A 20,065-nucleotide genomic window follows, 5' to 3' on the forward strand; every position below is an offset into this window, starting at 1 on the left:
GTTTTTTTTGGATTTTGTAGTATATACAACTAGATGTGTTTTGTATCCAAAACTCAGTGTGATGATTGTTTTTGGATTGCATTCTGATTATCCACTTGGTAGATGCATAAATGTAACATTTCAGGCATGCAACAGTATTGTTGTATTATACCACATACTGCCAGAATATAACGCAGCATACTTGAGTCTATATTGCTCCTGAAATAGAATTCGCGATACCACCAAACGCCGCCCATGCTAAAGTTGCGAGTCGTGTCCCAATTCTAACCGACAGTGGTATACAGTAATCGTACATCGTGGCTCTCAAACTCCTCGAATTTTTCTTACCTTTGCGTAGGAATCTTTCACATAAAGATCCTCCCATTTTTCTTATGCGATAGGCTTGCTCTTCTCGTCCTCTGGCATACGCATGTAGGCGTCAATCGCGGCCGAGAACACGGCAAAACCTGCACATCCCACAGCCACAGCCTGCGGCCCAGCATTTCTTGCTAAGACGCCTCCAGTTATGCATCCTCCTGCCACGCCATTGTATAGATCGTTCTTTGCACGGAGGCCCTCGATTGCGCACTCGGTACCCGAAAATATGGCACCGACCTTGGCGAAGTTCTTACCAGAGGAGATGGAGGAGCGGTACATGTCGCGTAGACCGGCACGGAGTTGCTGCTTCAGAGGGAGATCGGTGATTGAAACGGTCCCTGCTGCAGTGGGGTTTGGCAGGGTGGCGGCGGCGGAGGATGATGCACTTGAAGCGACTGTCGAGGGTTTTGCAGCCGCTGCGGCTGAGGTGCTGGGTGCTGGAGTGGTTGGCGTAGTCATGGGAAGTGGTTGTGACATGGGTGTATCATATCGCATCTGACATATGTTAGATTACGTCCTCTCTCTCACCTGGATGGAGACTGGAGATACATACCGACGACATGAATAGTCCAAACATGGCACCCAGGCCTCCTCCCATGACACCAGCCATTACCGTCTTGCCTAGACAAGACTCCATGCCCATTTGCATCTACAAATCGTGAGCTAGATGTCCGTGCTGCATTACTAGACCGTCCGTACCGCCTTCACCATTTGCTGTTCCTGCTCTGACATACCGGCGGTTGGGTTCATGGATGCTGGCATCGCGCCCGGACCTCCTGGAAACGCCATGGCTCGCAATCGGGAAGAAAAGAAAAAAGAGGATCAAAAAGGTGTGTAGGAAAAAGGTGAGGTGGTTGTTGCTTGTTGCGATGCGATTGCGATGCGCCGCCACTACGCAGGAACAATTTGCGGAGTTCAGAGCGGAGGACGGGAAATGCCGGGGTGTGGGGCTTGGCAATACTCTCAACAGTCCAATTCTTCCACAAAGGCGGTGGATGGGTGCACGCAACCACTCACATGAAACAAATAAAGAAAAAAACATCGTAAAGTTATCAGTTTTCTCAAATTTATTCATTATGCTTCTATCGACAATACATGTCTGCCCGAAGCTAGGTCTCAACGCTTTATTTACAATTGCGCCAACGCCATGCTTTTCAAACGCTACTTGCAAAAACCGCCTACTACATGTGGTCAATCTTGAATAATACATTGACGTGTGGTGGCGTGGCTTCATAATGCTGGATATCACTAGTGGGAATGCTACAAAACCCTTCGTTAATTCATGTAGTCGCCATGGGCGTAGTCTTGGTTTCTCGACTCTGGGGGAGGCGTCAGCTGCTTCTCCCACTCCTTCATCAGGTGCGAAGCCGTGCGCTTCAGGTTGCTGGGCGAGACTTTTGTCATGTCGGGCCAGGTGATGGAAGAGCGCTTTTGTTCGCGGGGCACAAAGTCGTCTTGGTTGATCGAGGTGAGGGACGAGGCTTTGGAATCATGGCGCTTGGCATGATACCTGGCGCTACTGCTGGTGTTGGAGCTGTCCAGGCCCGAGATGGACGAATTGTGGGCATCAGAGTCGTCCGAACTGTCCTTGGGATCTGTGACGTCTACTAGGAGCGAGTCATTGGGGGTGTCCCAATTGTCCCAGTCCTCCTCGGAGGCCACCTTTCGTATTTGCTTTTGTGGGGTGTTTATGTTCTTGACCGCCTGTGTCTTTTTGTTTGGGGCCGTAGCCTTGGGATCACTGAGGCCCATTTCTTTCCAAAAGTCATCGCCAAAGGAGCCAGTCTGTTGCGTCGACTTCTTGGAGCTAGCAGAGCGACTAAGTGGGGGGCGAGTTTCAGACGATTTGCGGTTAGTCTTGGAGCCCTTGGCGCTAGCGGAACCAGAAGCAGAGTCGGTGGTGTGCACTGCCTCGTCGCCAACGGTAGCTTGACGGATGTCTTCGATAAAAGTAAACAATCCCTTCTTGAAGTCGGTAGCCATTTGTGTGCCGGCGCGGATGAGCTGCTCGCGCTGAATGGTTGGCATGCCACCCATGTCATAGCGGTCATGCTCGGCGGGGGAGACTAGTGGGCGCGTGATTTCTGACGAAGTGGATGTTCGCGCGGAATGCAGAGGCCGCATGCTGGGGGATTGGTTGTCCAAAAGGTCGGCAGTGTGGGGGAAGGAGGGTGAGTCGATGCGGTCTGGAGAGAGGAGCGACAGGGTGCGCAAATGGCGCGAGCCACTGAAGACCTTGCGTTGTGCGGGCTTGGAATGACTGAGGAGGTTCTTTCTGCGCTCCATTTCCTTTTGCATGGACAGACCCGAGGCATCGTCGTCGAACAGGGTAGGCGGGGAATTTGCAAGTGAAGTGTCCAGAGGTTGCAATGGAGCCACCCTGCGCACCTGGTTGTGGCGCTTACTGGCTTCATGACGGGCCCAATGCGACTTGAGCATGTTCAAATCGGCTTCGGCCTTGCTCAGTTCCTCCTTGAGCTCCAGCACATAGCGCTCCTGGGCAGCGAGAACGGCGAGAATGTTGGTCTCGTGAGGCGTCTCCTGGGGCTCGGGCGAGGGGATGGGTGAGGTGCCATTCATCCATGATTGAGGGCGCGTGCGTGTGGCAGAAGCGGGAGTGGCTGCGGATGCAGTGGGTTGAATGGGGAACTGCAGTGAGAGGCGCTTGCCCTGGCCGACAATGTCCACCGTCTTTGAGCGGGAGTGCGCCGACATGGCTTTTGCAGGAGGTTGGGAGGGAGAGGCGGGCATGGAGGCGGCGTGGGCGGATGCAGATGATATTTCGGCGTAGGATGACGGGTCTGCCCCTTTGTGGTGCAGGGTTTGTGTCTGTGCTCGATCCATGGCAGGTGGTGGACCACGATCTGACAGAGGATTCGGCCTACGTTGCGTGGTTGCGAGTGCACAGAAGAGGGTTGGGAGATGAAAGCGGCGAGCGAGTCGGTGAAGAATAAGCGAGGCGGCGGCTGGGGAGCTGCCGTAGACTTCGAGGTAGAGGGCCAGAAGGGCTGTGGGTGGGCCGACCAATCGGAGCAGCAGCGAGCCTCTGAACCACGAGAACCACGATCTCAAGAGCGCTGGACCGGCCGTGGAACGAGAACCCATACCGGAGACATCGAGGAGGGCATTTGTGGCGGGCGTGAGAGATGTCAAGAGCAGACGGCGAACATTCATCTCCTTTGCGCTGCAGCCGGAGCCGTAGTCTTTGAACCCGTGTCTCTCATGCGCTCACGAGCTCAGGCCACAAACAAGCCGGATTGGGAACCATTTCCTGGCACTGAGGTTCCTGGGGTTTGCCTGGTTGCGTGTCCTTGTCCATGTGTAGAAGGAATTGCATCGTGGCTCAACGGCGCGCTGGACGCTGGAGACTGCATCTTTTGTAGTCGGCAATAGAGTAGGCGAGCAGCCACGGCCGCGATGCTGTGTCGTGGCAGTGCCTTGGGCACGACACGTCGAAAAAGCACCTGTTTGCATATACGCCGTGCCTGGCATAATACCATCCATGGACGCATCCATGGACGGATTGGATTGGATTGGCATCTTCGGAAATGAGGGGCCAGGCCACGTAATTCGACCATTGAGAGAGAAAAAAGAAGCCCCTGGATGCAGCAACAGCAGCGCTACTGTGGACGTGCCTGTGTGTCTCTGTCCGTATCCTGTCCGTCGTCTTGTTGCGGTGAGAACGAGTGCATGTCACGAGCGTAGGTGTAGACCAAGCATTCATACACATGATGCCTGTCGGGTGAGGCTATTCGCGCCTCGTGAGACCAGCACAACCATGGTTGCCAGCCGCGGGCGCACAACCACTGCCCGTCCTGCCCTGAAACACGCTGTCTGCCCAAGGTGCTCTGGACCGCCATCCCATGTGACGGAATGTCATGGTTGATGCGCTGCCGCTCGCGCTGCCCAGTAAGGCGTCTTTTTGTCCTGGCAACCGCGTCGCCATGCTCTCTCCTCCACGCCAACCCAAAAAGCATCCCGCGTCGGCACTCCCAAAGCGGCCCGCCCAAGGCCTCCCATCCGCCCGCACATGCAACTGGCAACGAGAAGCCCGCCATGGGGGGGCTCAACGTTGATGCCACCACCTCCGCTGCCACTACTTACCCGTTGGTTGTGGAGCTTATGCAGGGCGGATAGTCAGCCATCGAGATGGTGTACCCGCCGTCTTGCTGGCCAGGAACCCGCTGCTCTTCTTCGGCTGCTAGCCTGGCGCGAAGTCGCGTTCCGACATTGGCTCTGCTAATTCAGTCGCATTGCAACGCCGTCATTCAATTTGGTTTTGTGGCGGCTTCAGCTTGGGTGCCCTGCGGCTCCGTGTTCGTCGCAATACCAGACCAACGTCATGGTGGGGGGTTGTGCGTTTGTTGATGGAGGCGAGCTCGTTGCCTCGGCGATGGCAGGGCTGGGGACCCTGCGCTCCGGTGGATATACACCACCACCAACCGTCGCCGCGGACATGTAGTACCATCCCATCCCGCACCCTATTACTATCTGCCATTTCCTCCTGGATCCGCTCGCCGTGCGCGCCCTGCCCTCGTCCTGCGACTTGTCTTACCGCCACTTCACCTCGCAGCTCACGACCACGCAAAATGTCGCCTACCATGGCCGAGGGCTACCAGGTCATGGAGGAGCTGGGCAGTGCGTATTATCCCCTGCACTATCCACAATCGCTGACCATGCTACAGGCGGGAGCTTCGGCAAGGTCTTCAAGGCAATCGACAAGACCACCGGCGAGACTGTGGCCATCAAACACGTATGCATCCACTTCTACCCCGGCCGATCCCCCATACTCATCCCCCGTAGATCGACCTCGAAGACAGCACCGAAGAGCTGGCCGATATCCAGGCAGAGATCTCGCTCCTGAGCACTTGTCACAGCCCCTACGTCACCGAGTACAAGACCAGCTTCGTCAAGGGCGTCAAGCTATGGATCGTCATGGAGTACCTGGGCGGAGGGTCGGCTGCCGACTTGGTATGCTCAACCACATAACCCCCCATCAATTTCTTGACTGATTTGAGTAGTTGGCTCCCGGAACTTTCAGCGAAGCACACATTGCCATTACATGTCGAGAACTTCTCCTCGGACTCGACTACCTCCACTCGTCCGGCAAAATTCATCGTGACATCAAAGCCGCCAATGTCCTTCTTACCGATCAAGGCAAGGTCAAGCTGGCCGACTTTGGTGTTGCCGCTCAACTCACCAACATGAAATCCCAACGCATGACCTTTGTCGGCACCCCGTTCTGGATGGCTCCGGAAGTGATCCAAGAGGCTGGCTACGACTTTAGAGCCGACATTTGGTCCTTGGGCATTACCGCCATGGAGTTGGCAGAGGGCGCACCTCCACATGCAGGATCGCATCCCATGAAGGTGCTCTTTACGATTCCCAAAAATCCGGCACCTAGGCTAGAGGGCGACCACTGGAGCAAGGATTTCAAAGACTTTATCGCTCAATGCCTGGTCAAGGATCCCGATCGACGTGCATCAGCCAAGGAACTGTTGAAGCATCGCTTCATTCAGCGAGCAGGCAAGGTTGAAGCCCTTCGCGAGCTCGTTGAGCGCAAGCAGATGTGGGACGCTCAGAGGGAGCAGCAGGCGGCGTCTCAGCGCAAGTACTATGAAGAGACAATGTCAGTACATACTCAAATTCTCTCAAGAAAATGCTAATAGCTTTGCAGGGTTGACTTTTCCGCCAAAGCCGAAGATGACGATGCATGGGACTTCGACACAGTCAAGCGCGGAACGGTGGCGCCACGACAACCCATGAAGCAATTGCAACGGAAGTCCACTCGGATACCCACCGCCGTGGATGAAGCACAGAGCGGTATGCAGCGCATGGACCTCAACGCAGCACCGTTGGGTGACGTCACAGAGTCACCAGCGTCAACACGTCGTCGGACCCCCCCTCGACCACAGTCTCAAGTCACGGCATTGCGAGTTCCTTCTGGTAACACACCAACTGCCCGCCGAGTTAGCAACATTGGCCAGCCTAGCAATCTCAGCAACGTTACCAATGCCAGTACCGCCAGCAAGCAGCCACTAGGCGTAGACCTCACATTTGGCAACTCCCCATCGACTGTACGGCACTTTAAACGCGTTTCGTCAGATGAGCGTCGTGCTCCAGCACGCTCAAACAACGCAAACGAACAAACCAGCCAGGGCAACCAGTCATTCCATCCAAACCCCGAAGCCCGCACTTTCCGGCCGTCTCCACCAAACTCTAACCATCCACTCGATTTCAACAATGAGAACGAGCCACCCAGTCCCGATAATGCGCATATGCCTATCACCAAGGATGCGCTGTACGGTCGACGGGCCTACAGCAAAGTCTTGGATTCGGTATTCCAGGAAGCACATGCAGACACTGCATCACCTCGTCAGCGGGATGCGATTGGTCGCGTCGCTCAGGCGTGGCAGCATCTCGATGAAGTCGACCCACATGGAGAGTTTATGCTTCTCAAGAACATTGTCGATCGTCTGAAGAACGATACGAAGCTTGCCTCAGCACTCGGCATTCAGGTCTCGTCATCACAATCACCCTACAGGCACAACACGAAGACCAGTGAGATCAGCCTAGGAGGTACTACTGTGCACGGGTCAGGAACCAGTCGAATCCGCCCCAGCACTTCGAACACATCCATCTCAACAACAGACAGTAAAGGTTCAGAAGACTATGAACGCGCCCCCTCTACTCCGGCAACACCCATGAGCGGTGGCTCTCCAATCAAAGCACTGAAACCCGCAAAGAAGTCTCCGCAACTCAAATCCCACAAACGTCCCCAAAGCGCACTTGTCGTTGGCGAAAAGGGCTTTAGTGCTGAGGCTATTGAGGCTTTTGATGAAAAGAAGCTACCAGGCTACGTCGAGCCTGGTATGGAGCAGCAAGCGCTGCTTGCTGACATTCTCTATGGCCAATGGACTCAAGGCTTACGTGCCCGCTGGCCCGTTGCTTAGACGTTTTCTTCTACGCGTCACTAGTAGACGCTAGACCTTGTAGATGACTGCCTGGACCGACTCTGTCTTGTCGGCTCTACTTTTTTTGTTCTGTGTTTCCCTGGTATCTTTTCCATACGACATCAAATTGCGAGAAAAAGCGGCGCAATCTTCTGTTCCTTTTGGCGTAGTACGACGGGAACTCGTTAACGACCTGATGATAGCGGCTCATGACTCTGGGTTATGAGATTTTAACGAGGACACACCGTTGGGCTGCCCTGGTCAAGGCATTGGTATAGGTGTTTTTCTTGGGGATTTTCTTTTCGGTTCACGAATGAAGGCATTCGAATTGGGGTCAAGGGCATGATTTCAAATATTTCTTTTACTGTATAAACCAGATTTCTAGGTCCTTTCTAATTAAAATGCCGCCATTGTGGTTTTCTTCATCCTGACTACGACTCGTTGCGATCTGCAGTGGCTGGGGTAAGTTCAATGCTTAGCTCGAATCGATACGTTGTGTGTTCTGCGCCCCCCGCCCCCCACGTAGTTGCTTTTCCACTTGCTCCGCTTCCCCAGATCTTGTCTTGTACAAATCGTTTTTTTCCTTGATATCTATGCTTAGAAAAAAGGAAAAGAAACAAGTAAGAGCATCATCCAAACCTCACTCTAAACTGCTCTCTCTCTCTCAGAATCCCTCATCTCGGGAACTGCGGCATACCCAGCGACGAAATTAACTCCTCCCGTAGCTTCTAAATAAACACCGCGGAAGCAAAAAAAATAAAAAGATATCTCCCAACCACCCAATCCCAACCCCCTCCCCCCCCCTCTTCTCCTTCTCCAACCGTCCCCTTCCCGCTTACCCCAAACATCTCCCGTAGACGTCAGCGGCTTCCCCCCCCTGCTTCCACGCCCATCCGCCAGCCTTGCTAACACCAAACATGTGCTTGTATACTCGCCCCTGATTGGCTACAAGTGCTACGAAGCAGGTAGCCTTACGTACCTGTCCAAAAGAAAACAATTCCGTGTTAGGAAAGTATATACATAGTAAGCAAGAGCAGTGGGGGGGTGGGTTATTAAAGGTGGCTGCTGTAGTCAAGCTTTTTTTTTTAATCAACCGTGAGCTCGGCGGCAAAAGCTTGGTGTGCTTGGTATTTCTTTTTTTGGTTGCGAGTATTGTTAAGTGGGCTTCTGCGTGCGAAAGAGACGAGAGAGATAAGGCTGGTAAAGAGTTAAGAGAGGAGATGAAGATGAAGATGCAAATGAGATGGGGTGGAGTTGTTGCGTTGGTTGTTGCGGGGGTTGGTGCGGCGCCGCCTTCGACGTCTTCGGCTACGACGACGGTTTCGGCGGCGGAGGATGTGGGAAGGAGTACGATGGATGTGTATCCGCCTTCTGGGAGTAAGTTTTTTCTTGCTTGGTTTGACTGGGAAGTGAAAGATGCTAATTGTGTGTGTCCTTTAGCTCAGGCTGATCCGTCGCTTTTTCCGCCAGAGGAGGTGGTTGGGTTTCCTGGACGTGAGTATACTCCATGACATAGCAAGAAGAGCAAAGACTAACACGACATGCAGCGACGCCGACTGGAGTTGAGCCTAATGCTATCGAGACTGCGCCGTCTTATCCGTATAATGACCAGGCTGCGTTTTCATGGCCGCTGGTCAAGCCCCAGCCGCATGGAAGCGGGTCTCAGTCTCCTGACTTTGACATTGCAAAGTATTGGGGCAATCTCAGTCCATGGTATTCTGTTCGCAGCGCCGATTATGGGTTGCCAGATGCTAGTCCTCTGATTCCTGAGGGATGCGATGTTACGCAAATGCATCTGCTGTACCGTCATGGAGCCAGGTATCCCACCAGCGACGCCGCGCCAGCAAAATTCGCCTCGAAACTCTCCAATGCCACTAAAACCGGACTTTCATTCTCTGGAGAACTCACCTTCTTGAGCAATTGGAGGTACAAGCTAGGTGCTGAACTACTTACACCATTCGGTCGCAGCCAAAACTTCATGCTAGGAGTCGAGTACCGCCAGCTGTACGGCCACCTCCTCAACAACTTCACCCAATCCGGAAAGATACCAGTGTTCCGAACCCAAAGTCAAGACCGCATGGTTCACACAGCCGAAAACTTCGCCGCGGGCTTCTTCGGTGTCCCTGAATACCTCAACCAAGTCAACATCGAAATCCTCGTCGAAACCCGCGGCCTCAACAACTCCGGCGCCCCCTACGAAATCTGCAACAACTCCAACATCGCCTCTCGTGGCAGCATCGGCAGCACCGTCGCCCTTGAATTCGCTACCAACGCCTTTAACGCCACGCTCGCGCGCCTCCAATCCCAAGCCCACGGCATTACCTTGACTCCATCCGACGCAATCTCCATGCTCCAACTCTGCTCCTACGAAACCCACGCCTTGGGCTCCTCCCCCTTCTGCGCCCTATTCAGCGAACAAGACTTCATAAACTACGAATACTACTTCGACCTCTCCTTCTACTACAACAACGGGCCCGGCTCCCCCGTCTCCGCTGCACAGGGAAAGGGTTATCTCGATGAATACATTGCGCGCTTCACTCATACCTTCCCTTCGCCGAACTCAGCACTGAACGAAACGTTTGATAATACGTCGACTTATTTCCCGCTGGACCAGAGTATCTATGCGGATGCGACGCATGAAGTTGTGGTGCTAGATGTGCTTACCGCGTTTAACCTGACTGCGTTGTTTAAAGGGGAACCGTTAAGTAAGAAGGGGAATGAGGGCAGTAATACGTTTGTTGCGAGTAAACTAGTGCCGTTTGCGACGCATTTTACTACGCAGGTGCTTGAGTGTAAGGGGAGGACGCCGGGGAAGCAGGTTAGGTTTGTTGTGTAAGTTCTTCCCCCCTCCTCCCCTTTTTGTCCACCTTTGCCCAAGGGGGCCTTATTTGGCCAAACTAGAGATTTTTTCGCTAATGAATACGTGTAGGAATGACGCTGTTGTCCCAATCCATGAGTCCCATCCTGGATGTCCCAAGGACGTGGATGGACTTTGCTCCTTCGACAATGTGGTCGAGGTGCTCAAGAAGAGGAGTGCAGAGATTGATTTCGAGTATGATTGTTTTGGGAATTATACTGCTGTGCCTGGGGTGAATTACAACGGGCGAGCACCGAGATAGTTCGAGTACTACTACTCACCAAGCTAGAATACCTAGCCCCTAAATATCACCATCACCGTCTCACTAGAAAGTACAAGGGTCTCCGCTCACACAGGTACATGCTGTAAATACCTAATATCATACATGTATATTTGTTACTTTTGATTCTTTCATCTTAAACATTAACCCCCACCCCCCGCGATCGATCCAGCCGACCCTCTCTATACCCTATCCGCCTGCACTCTATCCGCGTCCTCCTTCCCCCTGCCTCTCCCCCTCTGATCGAACCTCTCACTAACCTCGACCCGAAAGTCCTTTTGCACATTAACCTGCAACCCATCCAAACTCGGCTTCTTGACAATCCTCTTCTGACTCCCATCGTCCCGCGCATCCAAACTCTCCTCACTCCCGTAATCCTCTAGATCCCCATATATCTTCGTCTCCACCCCTGTCCCCTTGCCCTTGTTACTCAGATAATTCCGCGTACGGGACGACTCTGGGCGTTGCTGTTGCTGCTGATCGTCGAGTTCCAGCCACTTGTTTTTGGAGTCGATGGCGTTGCTGGCGGAAGGGCCACCCGGGTGGGGTTTTTTGGAACCGAAGATGCCGGAGGAGTAGGAGCGCGAGTTGCTGCCGGACCAGGTGGAGAAGCGCGCAATGGCGTGTTTGAGTAAGGGGTGGCAGGCGGGGAGGTTGGCGACGAACATGCCGACGTTCATTTCGGCGGTGGCCCAGGCGAGGATTGCGCTGAGGTTTTGGAGGAGGCGGGAGGCGTCGTTGAGGCCGATGAGGTATTTTAGGCGGACGATGGGGGCGATGGAGGCGCTGTGGTTGAGAGTTAGTTTGAGGGGGTTGAGTGTGGATGGGATGGACTTACAAGATTCCGAGACCCAACATACCCATTACGCCGCCTTTGACGCGCCAGTCGAGTTGAACGTCCCAGAGGAGGAAGATGGGGAGCGTGGCGAAGATCCAGTCTGTCGAGATGGATACTGCGGCTACGGCGTAGGAGAGGATAGTTTGCGTGCTGCGCTCGCGGCAGTAGCCTTCGACTTTTGTGTCCCAGTTCTTCCTGGATTATGTATTAGTACTCATTGGATCCCTTTGAGTGATTCATGACTACTCACTGCACTGGCATGCACTGGAAGAACAAGTACATGCCTGTACCACCCATGACGACGAAGCAAGAAAGCATGCTAATGTAGATGACATATTCAATCCATTTCTTGCCGCTTGCAATTCGAATCAGAGCAAATCCGATACTGCACTTGATAGTAATGAGGGTAAAACACCATGGTTCCTGGAAGACGTAGAACCACTGTTCACTGATTACTACATTGCTGACTGAGCGAATAGGGGAGAGAAACATACCCTCAAGGAGTTCATGTATTGAGACTGTGTAAGTGTGGCATCATATTGTCCAACACCACTCCATGCCATCCCAAGGGTGGCAATTGTGCTTACACTCCAAAAGGGCTGTATCAGTGTCAGTCAAGTTGCACGCACACAAGATTGTGGATCCAGAGCCCTTACAATGTTGATCAACATGGCCCAGTCATCGGGACCCCACGCATTCCTCTTTGTCCGTATCCAGAACCGCAGAACAGTAGAAATTATATCAAAAGGAAGCGGGACCAAGACGGCCAGAGCCATGGGATAGGATGTCGGCGCCATGGTGACTGCGTCGTTCTACGGTCCTCACAGGTGAATACAAATGTCAGATGGGCCAGCCAACTGTTATGAACCGCGACGATTGAGTGGACTAGACTTATTGTCCTGCAGGTCGTGGGGTCTGTGGAGAAAATAAAGGGATGCAAGGGAATTTGCACAAGGGCGGTGCCTGAGGCATCACGTATGATATCCGTGTGCTGGAGTCCATTGATGCATTCTGCTATGAGCCGCACATGGAACGGGCAGCCCGTTTACATCTCGGTTCCATCGCCCTGGTACGCCAACGCCGTATAGCCTTAGTCACAACAGTCTCTCTGTTGTGCCGATCCTTGGAACCGGAGTTGTGCCGTCGAGGATGAATACTTGAAGACGCTGGCACGGGATGTTCGCTAGTTTGAGCCACTTCCGTTCCGATAGTAGTGCCGGCATTACGCGCGGCGGCATACATTCCCCGACCCACTTCACGGTGGGCATTCCACTTGAAACGAGCCTCACGACGGAAAGATTTTTCGCATCCCATTCTCGAACAACATTTCCAGTCCAATAGGAGTTCTCTCCGTCTCCGTCTCAAGCTAAGGGCGTTTATGGAAGGTATGCCTCTCGTCTCGACGTCGCGACCATTTTGCCCATGAATCGTAGTAACACCATAGGTCCGAAGACATTGCCAGATTTCTTATCACATTGTCCACCGCTTCGTACCATGATAGCAGGTGTATGCTTGCCTGTCAACATTTCTGAGTAGGGGGCTTGGATGTAAGTACTGCCGCCGAACGAGGTAAGTAGTTCGTGCGCTTTTCCTAAATACCAAAAACCCACTCGCCTCGAGGGTTACGTCTGCTTGCATATCTTCGCACTAGCACACGTGCACGCGCAAGGCTGTGTTTGAGTATGCAAGACGGGATTCCCTTGCCAAGGAATTGATGTGTTGTATCGGCACATGTCAGGACATTGGCAAGAATATGCATTTCCCAATCCTCCATTCTATTCGCGAACAATTTCTCTACGCAACCCCAGATAGTTATTGCTTGCAATATAATTCGATGTAATCCCTCCCGAAGGATTTCGGCCAACAGTTGCGTCATCATCCTTGTTTTGTCAAGTAACTCACCACGTATTTTATCATACGATATTAGGCATTTCCTCGGCCAATCCTCCCTTTTGCGGCCCCGTTGGAGCGAAATGAAAATCTTCACCGCCCCGATCGAGGCGAGACCAGGCGTCCGACTCCACATCAGGGTTGTACTAATCCGATCCTAGTCCCTACTCTAACGGTTTTATCAAGTCAAGGGTTCCCCGCTACAGTTGCTAGTCGAGGTTGTCAAGCGGAGGTTGATACTGTCAGTTGCTACCGCTGAAAGATAGGTCCGATACTACATAACGGCGTGTTTCGTGCAGCCTTCCTCCTCTTCCCAATCCCCAAGTACATATCCAACCTTGTTCAATTCTAAGACTAAATCCATTTAACCCCTACAAAACTTCTACGAAAAACCCGACAGTATGGCACCAGCAAGGACTATTGAAGCCACGGTACCCGCTAGGGTATTCGAAGGCAAACTTGCCATTGTCACTGGATCTTCCAGGAGTAAGTACTACTTGACTGTAAAGTCGCCGATGTCATCTTTTCTATGACGATGTGTTTCGTGAGATCAAGCACTGACAGACTCTCCCTCACTTTAGGTTTCGGCGCCGCAGTCGCAAAACACCTTGCCGAACGTGGTGCAAACGTGGTCATCAACTACGCTACTTCGGCTTCAGATCAGACTGCTGCTGATCTCGCAGCTCATCTATCCAAAACATACAACGTGAAGGCGGTCCCTGTGCGTGCTGACCTGCTTGATCCCTCGGCCCCTGCAGCCCTTGTCGAGGCCGCAAAGAAGCACTTCACCGATCCCTCTGCAACCCCTAGCTTCCAGATCGACATCATCATCAACAACGCGGCACTCGTGAACTCTCAGCCCATCCAAGAGCTTGACATCGAGCTATGGGACCAGACATTCAACCTCAACTGCAAAGCACCCGCGCTCCTTATCAAGGCAGCGTTCCCTTACCTCCCCCATGATCGATCAGGCAGAATCGTCAACATCTCATCTGCAACCACAACATGGGGTCTTATCCAGCAGACTTCCTACGCTGGAACCAAGGGTGCCATTGAGGCCATGACCCGCGTCTGGGCACGTGAGCTCGCCGAGCGCTGCACCGTCAACAGCGTCTCTCCTGGTCCCATGGACACTGGTCTCCTCAACGGACTCCCCGAAGCCCCAAGGCAAGCACTGAGAGCGTACAACGCCTTGATCCCGCTGGCCAAGGAACGCCCTGGTGTGGACTCTGAAGATATGCTCAGGCTAGCGGGTGAGATTGGTGGTCGCCCAGGCACCTTGGAGGAAGTGGCTGGCATCGTCGGAATCGTCTGTCTACCTGAGAGTGGATGGATGACGGGCAACCAGCTCGGTGCCAGTGGCGGTGGAGCGTTTGTACGATAAATAATGTGGCCTAAATGATTAACTACTTGAAAAAAATAATAATACGAATTTCTCTCCCTCCTTGACCTCTCCTTTTTCTCGAAAGGATCTACTGTTACCAAGAAGACCTTTTGCCTTAAACGGACAAATGCCCAGTTCTACCATTTGTCTCACCATTTTCGCCATTCAAAATACCCGATCCACGCGACCTCTCTTCCTGATTGTCGATGGTCAGCCCCCCCCCGTCTGCGCCGTCCCCTTGTCTCGGGCCATCTTGCGGTCCCGCCAGCGTGGGTGTGGGTGTGTGTCCCATACGTATTTCTTTTGCAAGGGTGACGTTGAGCATACCTTACACACATATATGCGCCGCCTTGTCACATGCTTTACCCGTGGTTGTCACTTCATTCGGTCCCCAATGCGAAACAGACTAGTAGAGTTCTCGACTACAGTTGCATCCTACGTAGTGTCGAATTTCCTGTTTGGAAGATCCCCCCCCTCTCTCTCTCTCTCTCTCTCCACTTGCCGACTGCCGACTTTACCCTCCTCGGAACGAAATCATAAGTAGGATTTGTTGCTGTGCTGACTTTTGCCATTGAGATTTTTGGTCCAGAATCCCTATTCGGAAATTTTAAATTAACCAACGAGGGGGGGGAGGTTTTTTACCTCCTGACACATTGACAGCGGCAGCCCAGCATAGCGACAACGTCAACGACAACAGGCGCGCGGCGGCTAACAAGGACCATAGTAATAGTTCTCCACACCCCTGCCTATAGTACCCCGTTTTTTATTTTCCTCCGCAACGAATCATCGTCTCGGATACCAGCATCCTTCGGGACTTCGTTGTTCTTCCCGCCCCGGTGGGTAACATACTTTCCTTATCTGGGGCGTAGGGTGGGTAAAATTCTTAGTCATATATGTGCAGATCCCGTCCGTTTATACTTGTGCATTTTTTGAGCTCTCTCGGTGCAGAAGCTGGTCATATCGCGCAATGCGAGGGGGCGGCACGGCGGGTTGCGGTGTTGCGGTGTTGCGTCGCGTGGGGTTACGTATCATCGGGCTGGTGGCGCGTGCGTTGGAGGGGGATGTTACTGTTTGTCTTGAGTTGCAAGCATGGTGTTTCGGGGGTTAGATGAGAAAGGGAGGTGTTGGGTTGGCGTTCGCCTTTTCTTGCCTTGGATAAATTGGTGGTTGCGAGGATCTGCAGTTTGCGTCGCTTGCGAGTTGGCTCTGCTGTTGTTATTTATCCCTAGTGATCTGACTTGCATGTAGGATGCGATAATTCCAAACAATTGTCGCTTACGTGGGAGGTTTGTTTCGCTGTGTGTCTCAGAGTCATGGTGCATCGAGATCTGGCATGGATAGTAACGCAGCTCCTTGATTCTCCATTGTGGACACCATGGCAATCATGCCTTGAAGATGTGTGGATCTGGATAACGAGTAAGCAAATGCACATGGTCTATAATGGAGGCAGACAACCGAGATAGCCGTGAATCTAAACATAATATGCTCGGGTGCCCATAACGGCCATTGTACAGTTGGACAGATTGTTGAGTGACGTGATCGAGGATTGAGACTAGTCGTCTTGAACAGCCCATCGAGTGATATCTTTATTAACAAACAAGGCTAGTTCCCCGAAAACATCTGTGCGCATTCTACGAAGCATTAACAGATACATGTTATTGGAAAAAGACCACGATCGGCTTTACTACAGGTATTATTGGCCTTCATTGCTAGGTCATGGTCTTCGGCAGATTTTCGAGAACGTTCTGGAATAACATGCTCTAGTGACAATAAGCGAACTATCTAACAGACGGTTATAGTCGGCGATGGCGAAATTATATAACCGACTAATGATATAAAATGAGAATTATAAGAAACAGGGTAGTCTTGTGAGCAGGCATATACAAGATAGCGCGAGGAGCTTTTGCTGATAACGGTTAGATAGTATTTAGAGCGGTATTTGCACTACAACGCTCGCCCTCCCACTACCTAGATGCCCTATTGACAATTAATGGAGATAGAGACACGCCTTTTCACTTCATGTTGGTAGACAACAACTGAGGAGTTGAATTGCGGGCCTCTCTCGACATTTGACTTAATCTTGATATCAAAATTGCCGATTCAAGATGACTATGGTGCTCGTACGAATCAGCAGAGCGGTTCTTGGGGGAAAAAATCGTGCAATCGATCGTAAAAATTAGACATACAAGCGCATGCTTATTTTCTTAAAGATAATGATGGTGGGCATTTGACAAATGCGCTACTAATACAAACGCCTTCTTAACTCGATCGAACATGAAAACCACTCATGATCAAAAATGCCCATGGTCTAGCGATTTTATGGTAGCATCGCCGTGGTTCCTAGTCTTTGTAAACGACAGGCAAGGCACTCTGACGTTAAACCACTCAGTTGTTAATCAACACGTTACTGGACTACTAAATTTTCGTTCGCGTGAGCTGTGTCGCATGCAGTATTCAAACTCCTCAGAGTTTATCTCCAGCTCCAATTTACCTACCGAATTGACTAAAAATGGTGAAAAAAATCCACTGAATCTGGCTCAATTCGTCTAATACGGACAAGCGTTCCCCTCTCATCCCTGTGGGTGTGTCTGGCTACAGCGCCGATCTAGACCTGGTTGCAGCACTGTAGCTTGACGAGGACTCAGTAATTCTCAGGAGTACATCCATGAATCTGATGGCTCACTAGACGACAGCTGGCGTCGTGACCCATATACCGCAATCTCCGTGCTCGTAAAACCTTTAGGGTCGCCAGTGACTGATTTCATTCAGCAAAACAGAACTGCCATGTACAGCGGGCCCTTGAAAGTAGCGTTCAGCCGCATCTTCACCTCACGCCAGCCTTTCATGTACCAGTGGGCACTTCAAGTTATCCCCGAACCATCTTTCATCCACGCAAACGAAACCATCTCAAGCGATCTCAGCCTCAAGGACTGCTGGCTCTCTTTAGACCCCCGACTACCCCTATCACTCATCGAATTCGTAAGCGCTAGATTCCGAAGGCGTACTAATGGCGTCTGACACCACGACACTCGCTCTCCTGGCGAGTTTTTCCATACGCTTAAGCATCAATGTCAATAGAGCATACAGACTGGCTTGTTCCTGTACGGGTATGAAGTGTACAAAGCTCATGACTGGACTCTGGGCGGGAAATCGCTCAGGTAGATCGGGATAGGAATTTGCGATGATGACCCTGCAGAAGGAGTGGCTGCTACTTGAGGCAGAGAATGTGGGTGGGATTGTGCGAGAGTGCCGTGAAGGGAATTTTGCGGATGTGGAGTAGTTGAAGATGGGGGCGGTGGTGTTTTGGGAGCGGTTAGGGTGTCGTATTGAGGGATATGATGATTTGAAAGGATTTGATGTTGCGAATCTATCCTTGAATTAAAATTAAAGCAGGAATCCGTAGAGGACGTTGCTTCATCTGCGAAAAGTGGTATGTGTTTATTGAAGCTCAACAAACACATCAATTATCCTAGGCTATTCTAAAAGATTTCAAAGTATAGGACTTTGATATGAGTTACCGTTCTCGATATATGTTTATGATTTGAGCTTCTTGTATCTATTTAAAAGATGATGAAGAGACTGATGGCCATACGACGTTACTAAGGAATGATACCTTCGTTCTCGAAGCCGTTGGTATGAGGGGTCTGGTTGAGTTCTGCGTTCTTAGTACCTTGTGGTCATACTAGCCATTGGTAGGCCAGATTTAGCTCAAAGCTGTCGTGATCAGAAACCCACGCTTTGTCTCCAACGGCGGCCGCTAGACACACTGAACTGATTAAGAAACATAGAGGTACTATACAACATCCGACAGTTGTCGGGCGTGCGAAATCATGCCCGATTATTATCGGGTTGATGCTGTGTATTCGGGCTAGTGTATTCTTGGCTATATCCGACAGCTGCAGGGTATATGAAACCATATCCAGTAGCTGTCAGGTGAGAAGAGAATAATGAAGCAACTTCGCTGTCGAAACATGCATGCCCTCTATTCAAGGTTACCAATACAAGTATTGAATCTTATTGGAGCGCTCTTAAACAATACGCTCATCTTTTGAAGCGTGTAATATTCTGCAGTGCTGGTGCTTCTTGGGACATCATCCCCACACTCCTCAGATAGATATCGCGCAGAACCTGCGATATTGACCAGAAACTGATTCTACGTATTTAAATAGTATATCGTCATGTTTTCATATCCTGCTTAGTGATGAATAGTCACAAGGAAGAGTCCTATCAGAGCAGTCTCTCTATGAGATAGGTTTTGACGAAGAACAGGTCAACCAAGCTTCGGATATTGTCTAATCGATACAAACCAAAATTGGACGATCGTGTGGAATAGTAAAAAGTTGTCATTTCCCTAAGTGGATTTTCGCTTATGAACATACTTTATGCACATAGACTTCACAAAAACTGGGTTTTATGATTCTGGGCGTATAGTCGCGATCGCAATGGAGAAATACCCACTGACCGCAAAAGAGGACGATTACCTTGCAGAAGAACATGGAACAATACCCGCAGTCTACGAGCTACCTGCAAAGTCGTTGCTTAATGGATCTTCCTTTGTTGCTGACGTGAGAAGGATCGTGTGTCGTTGTGCGGACCAGAATCAGGCAAACGTTGTGCGTGGCATGTGCGACTCGTGATTGGCCAGGAGGCTAAGGCGTCCGAATCTGCCTTAAGGAAAGAACCGTCATCTGGCCCTTCCAGTCTTAGCTCCCGCATGCCAAACTCGACCTCATTCATCTCTTTTCCTTCATGTTCCGCATGTTATCAGCATCCTCGGACAAGCCTCAAGCCAAATCTGGACGCGCTCAGCGTTGAGCCACAATACATTCACTTGTCATCGTTTGCAACGCCGCAAACCCTCTCGGCCGCTTAGCGCCAGGCCTCCAGGTTCTCCCAGCCTTTCGACTACGCCTCATACGCTCATTCGCCCCTGGGTCCGTGTCCCCACATAAGCTCCCGAGATGTCGTCGGTACGGCCGATACCCGCGTCCCGGCAGTTGCTTGCCAGGTCCTGAGCCATTCGACCGACCTTTGGATGCGAGATGGCAGTGACAAAGTGGCGGGCTGGGGTCTTTGGCCTTTGGAATGCTCGCGAGATGGGTAATCCTGATGGTGTCACAATTCGTGTTTTTCGGGATCGGCTTCCATCTTGATGTGCTGCTGAGAAGCCGCTCGATTGGCATTAATCATCTCGGCCGTGGGCACTTGAGCCGTCTATTTTCCCATCAGACCTTTCTTTGCTTGTCATGTCAAGAATTGCGTGAGCAAGCGCAAGTGCATACTAACCTTGTCATATCACCAGTGTCCATTTGCCAGAGCGTCCCAATCTGCACGCAGGCCTTCTTACCAGAGGACGAAGTGCATTAATACTTGTTCTTGATTATTGACGACATGCCTGTTTAGTTGTGACTCGGCTCTACTGGCGTCATGGCGTTTTCAATCGACGAGTTCCTTAGTTGTTAGACCATGGTTGAAAGTTCCAGCCGGTAATCCCGAAGGCGTTTTC

General features: G+C 51.6%; 6 protein-coding genes across 6 annotated transcripts; 3 read left to right on the plus strand and 3 right to left on the minus strand.

The window, feature by feature from the left end:
- Window positions 1-369: 369 nt before the first annotated feature.
- Window positions 370-1,146, minus strand: COCMIDRAFT_25241 (uncharacterized protein; the record flags this gene model as incomplete). The annotated part of the gene is made up of 3 exons (XM_007688503.1): window positions 370-852; window positions 911-1,006; window positions 1,057-1,146. 3 exons carry the CDS (start codon window positions 1,144-1,146, stop codon window positions 370-372), a joined length of 669 nt encoding a protein of 222 aa, XP_007686693.1.
- Window positions 1,147-1,632: 486 nt separating this feature from the next.
- COCMIDRAFT_35631 (uncharacterized protein) lies at window positions 1,633-3,462 on the minus strand (the record flags this gene model as incomplete). The annotated part of the gene is made up of 1 exon (XM_007688518.1): window positions 1,633-3,462. The coding sequence occupies one exon, from the start codon at window positions 3,460-3,462 to the stop codon at window positions 1,633-1,635; it is 1,830 nt and encodes a 609-aa protein (XP_007686708.1).
- Window positions 3,463-4,958: 1,496 nt separating this feature from the next.
- On the plus strand, window positions 4,959-7,310 carry COCMIDRAFT_91954 (uncharacterized protein; the record flags this gene model as incomplete). Its single annotated transcript, XM_007688536.1, has 5 exons — window positions 4,959-4,995; window positions 5,043-5,110; window positions 5,161-5,328; window positions 5,379-5,990; window positions 6,027-7,310. The coding sequence occupies 5 exons, from the start codon at window positions 4,959-4,961 to the stop codon at window positions 7,308-7,310; spliced, it is 2,169 nt and encodes a 722-aa protein (XP_007686726.1).
- A 1,352-nt stretch (window positions 7,311-8,662) lies between these two features.
- On the plus strand, window positions 8,663-10,429 carry COCMIDRAFT_91906 (uncharacterized protein; the record flags this gene model as incomplete). The annotated part of the gene is made up of 4 exons (XM_007688537.1): window positions 8,663-8,687; window positions 8,751-8,804; window positions 8,858-10,142; window positions 10,240-10,429. 4 exons carry the CDS (start codon window positions 8,663-8,665, stop codon window positions 10,427-10,429), a joined length of 1,554 nt encoding a protein of 517 aa, XP_007686727.1.
- Window positions 10,430-10,629: 200 nt separating this feature from the next.
- COCMIDRAFT_25245 (uncharacterized protein) lies at window positions 10,630-12,082 on the minus strand (the record flags this gene model as incomplete). Its single annotated transcript, XM_007688504.1, has 5 exons — window positions 10,630-11,233; window positions 11,286-11,480; window positions 11,536-11,726; window positions 11,780-11,884; window positions 11,915-12,082. The coding sequence occupies 5 exons, from the start codon at window positions 12,080-12,082 to the stop codon at window positions 10,630-10,632; spliced, it is 1,263 nt and encodes a 420-aa protein (XP_007686694.1).
- Window positions 12,083-13,576: 1,494 nt separating this feature from the next.
- Window positions 13,577-14,559, plus strand: COCMIDRAFT_91983 (uncharacterized protein; the record flags this gene model as incomplete). The annotated part of the gene is made up of 2 exons (XM_007688538.1): window positions 13,577-13,661; window positions 13,757-14,559. The coding sequence occupies 2 exons, from the start codon at window positions 13,577-13,579 to the stop codon at window positions 14,557-14,559; spliced, it is 888 nt and encodes a 295-aa protein (XP_007686728.1).
- Window positions 14,560-20,065: the final 5,506 nt, after the last annotated feature.

The sequence above is a fragment of the Bipolaris oryzae genome (assembly GCF_000523455.1).
Source record: "Bipolaris oryzae ATCC 44560 unplaced genomic scaffold scaffold_43, whole genome shotgun sequence".
Classification (NCBI taxonomy): Eukaryota; Fungi; Ascomycota; class Dothideomycetes; order Pleosporales; family Pleosporaceae; genus Bipolaris; species Bipolaris oryzae.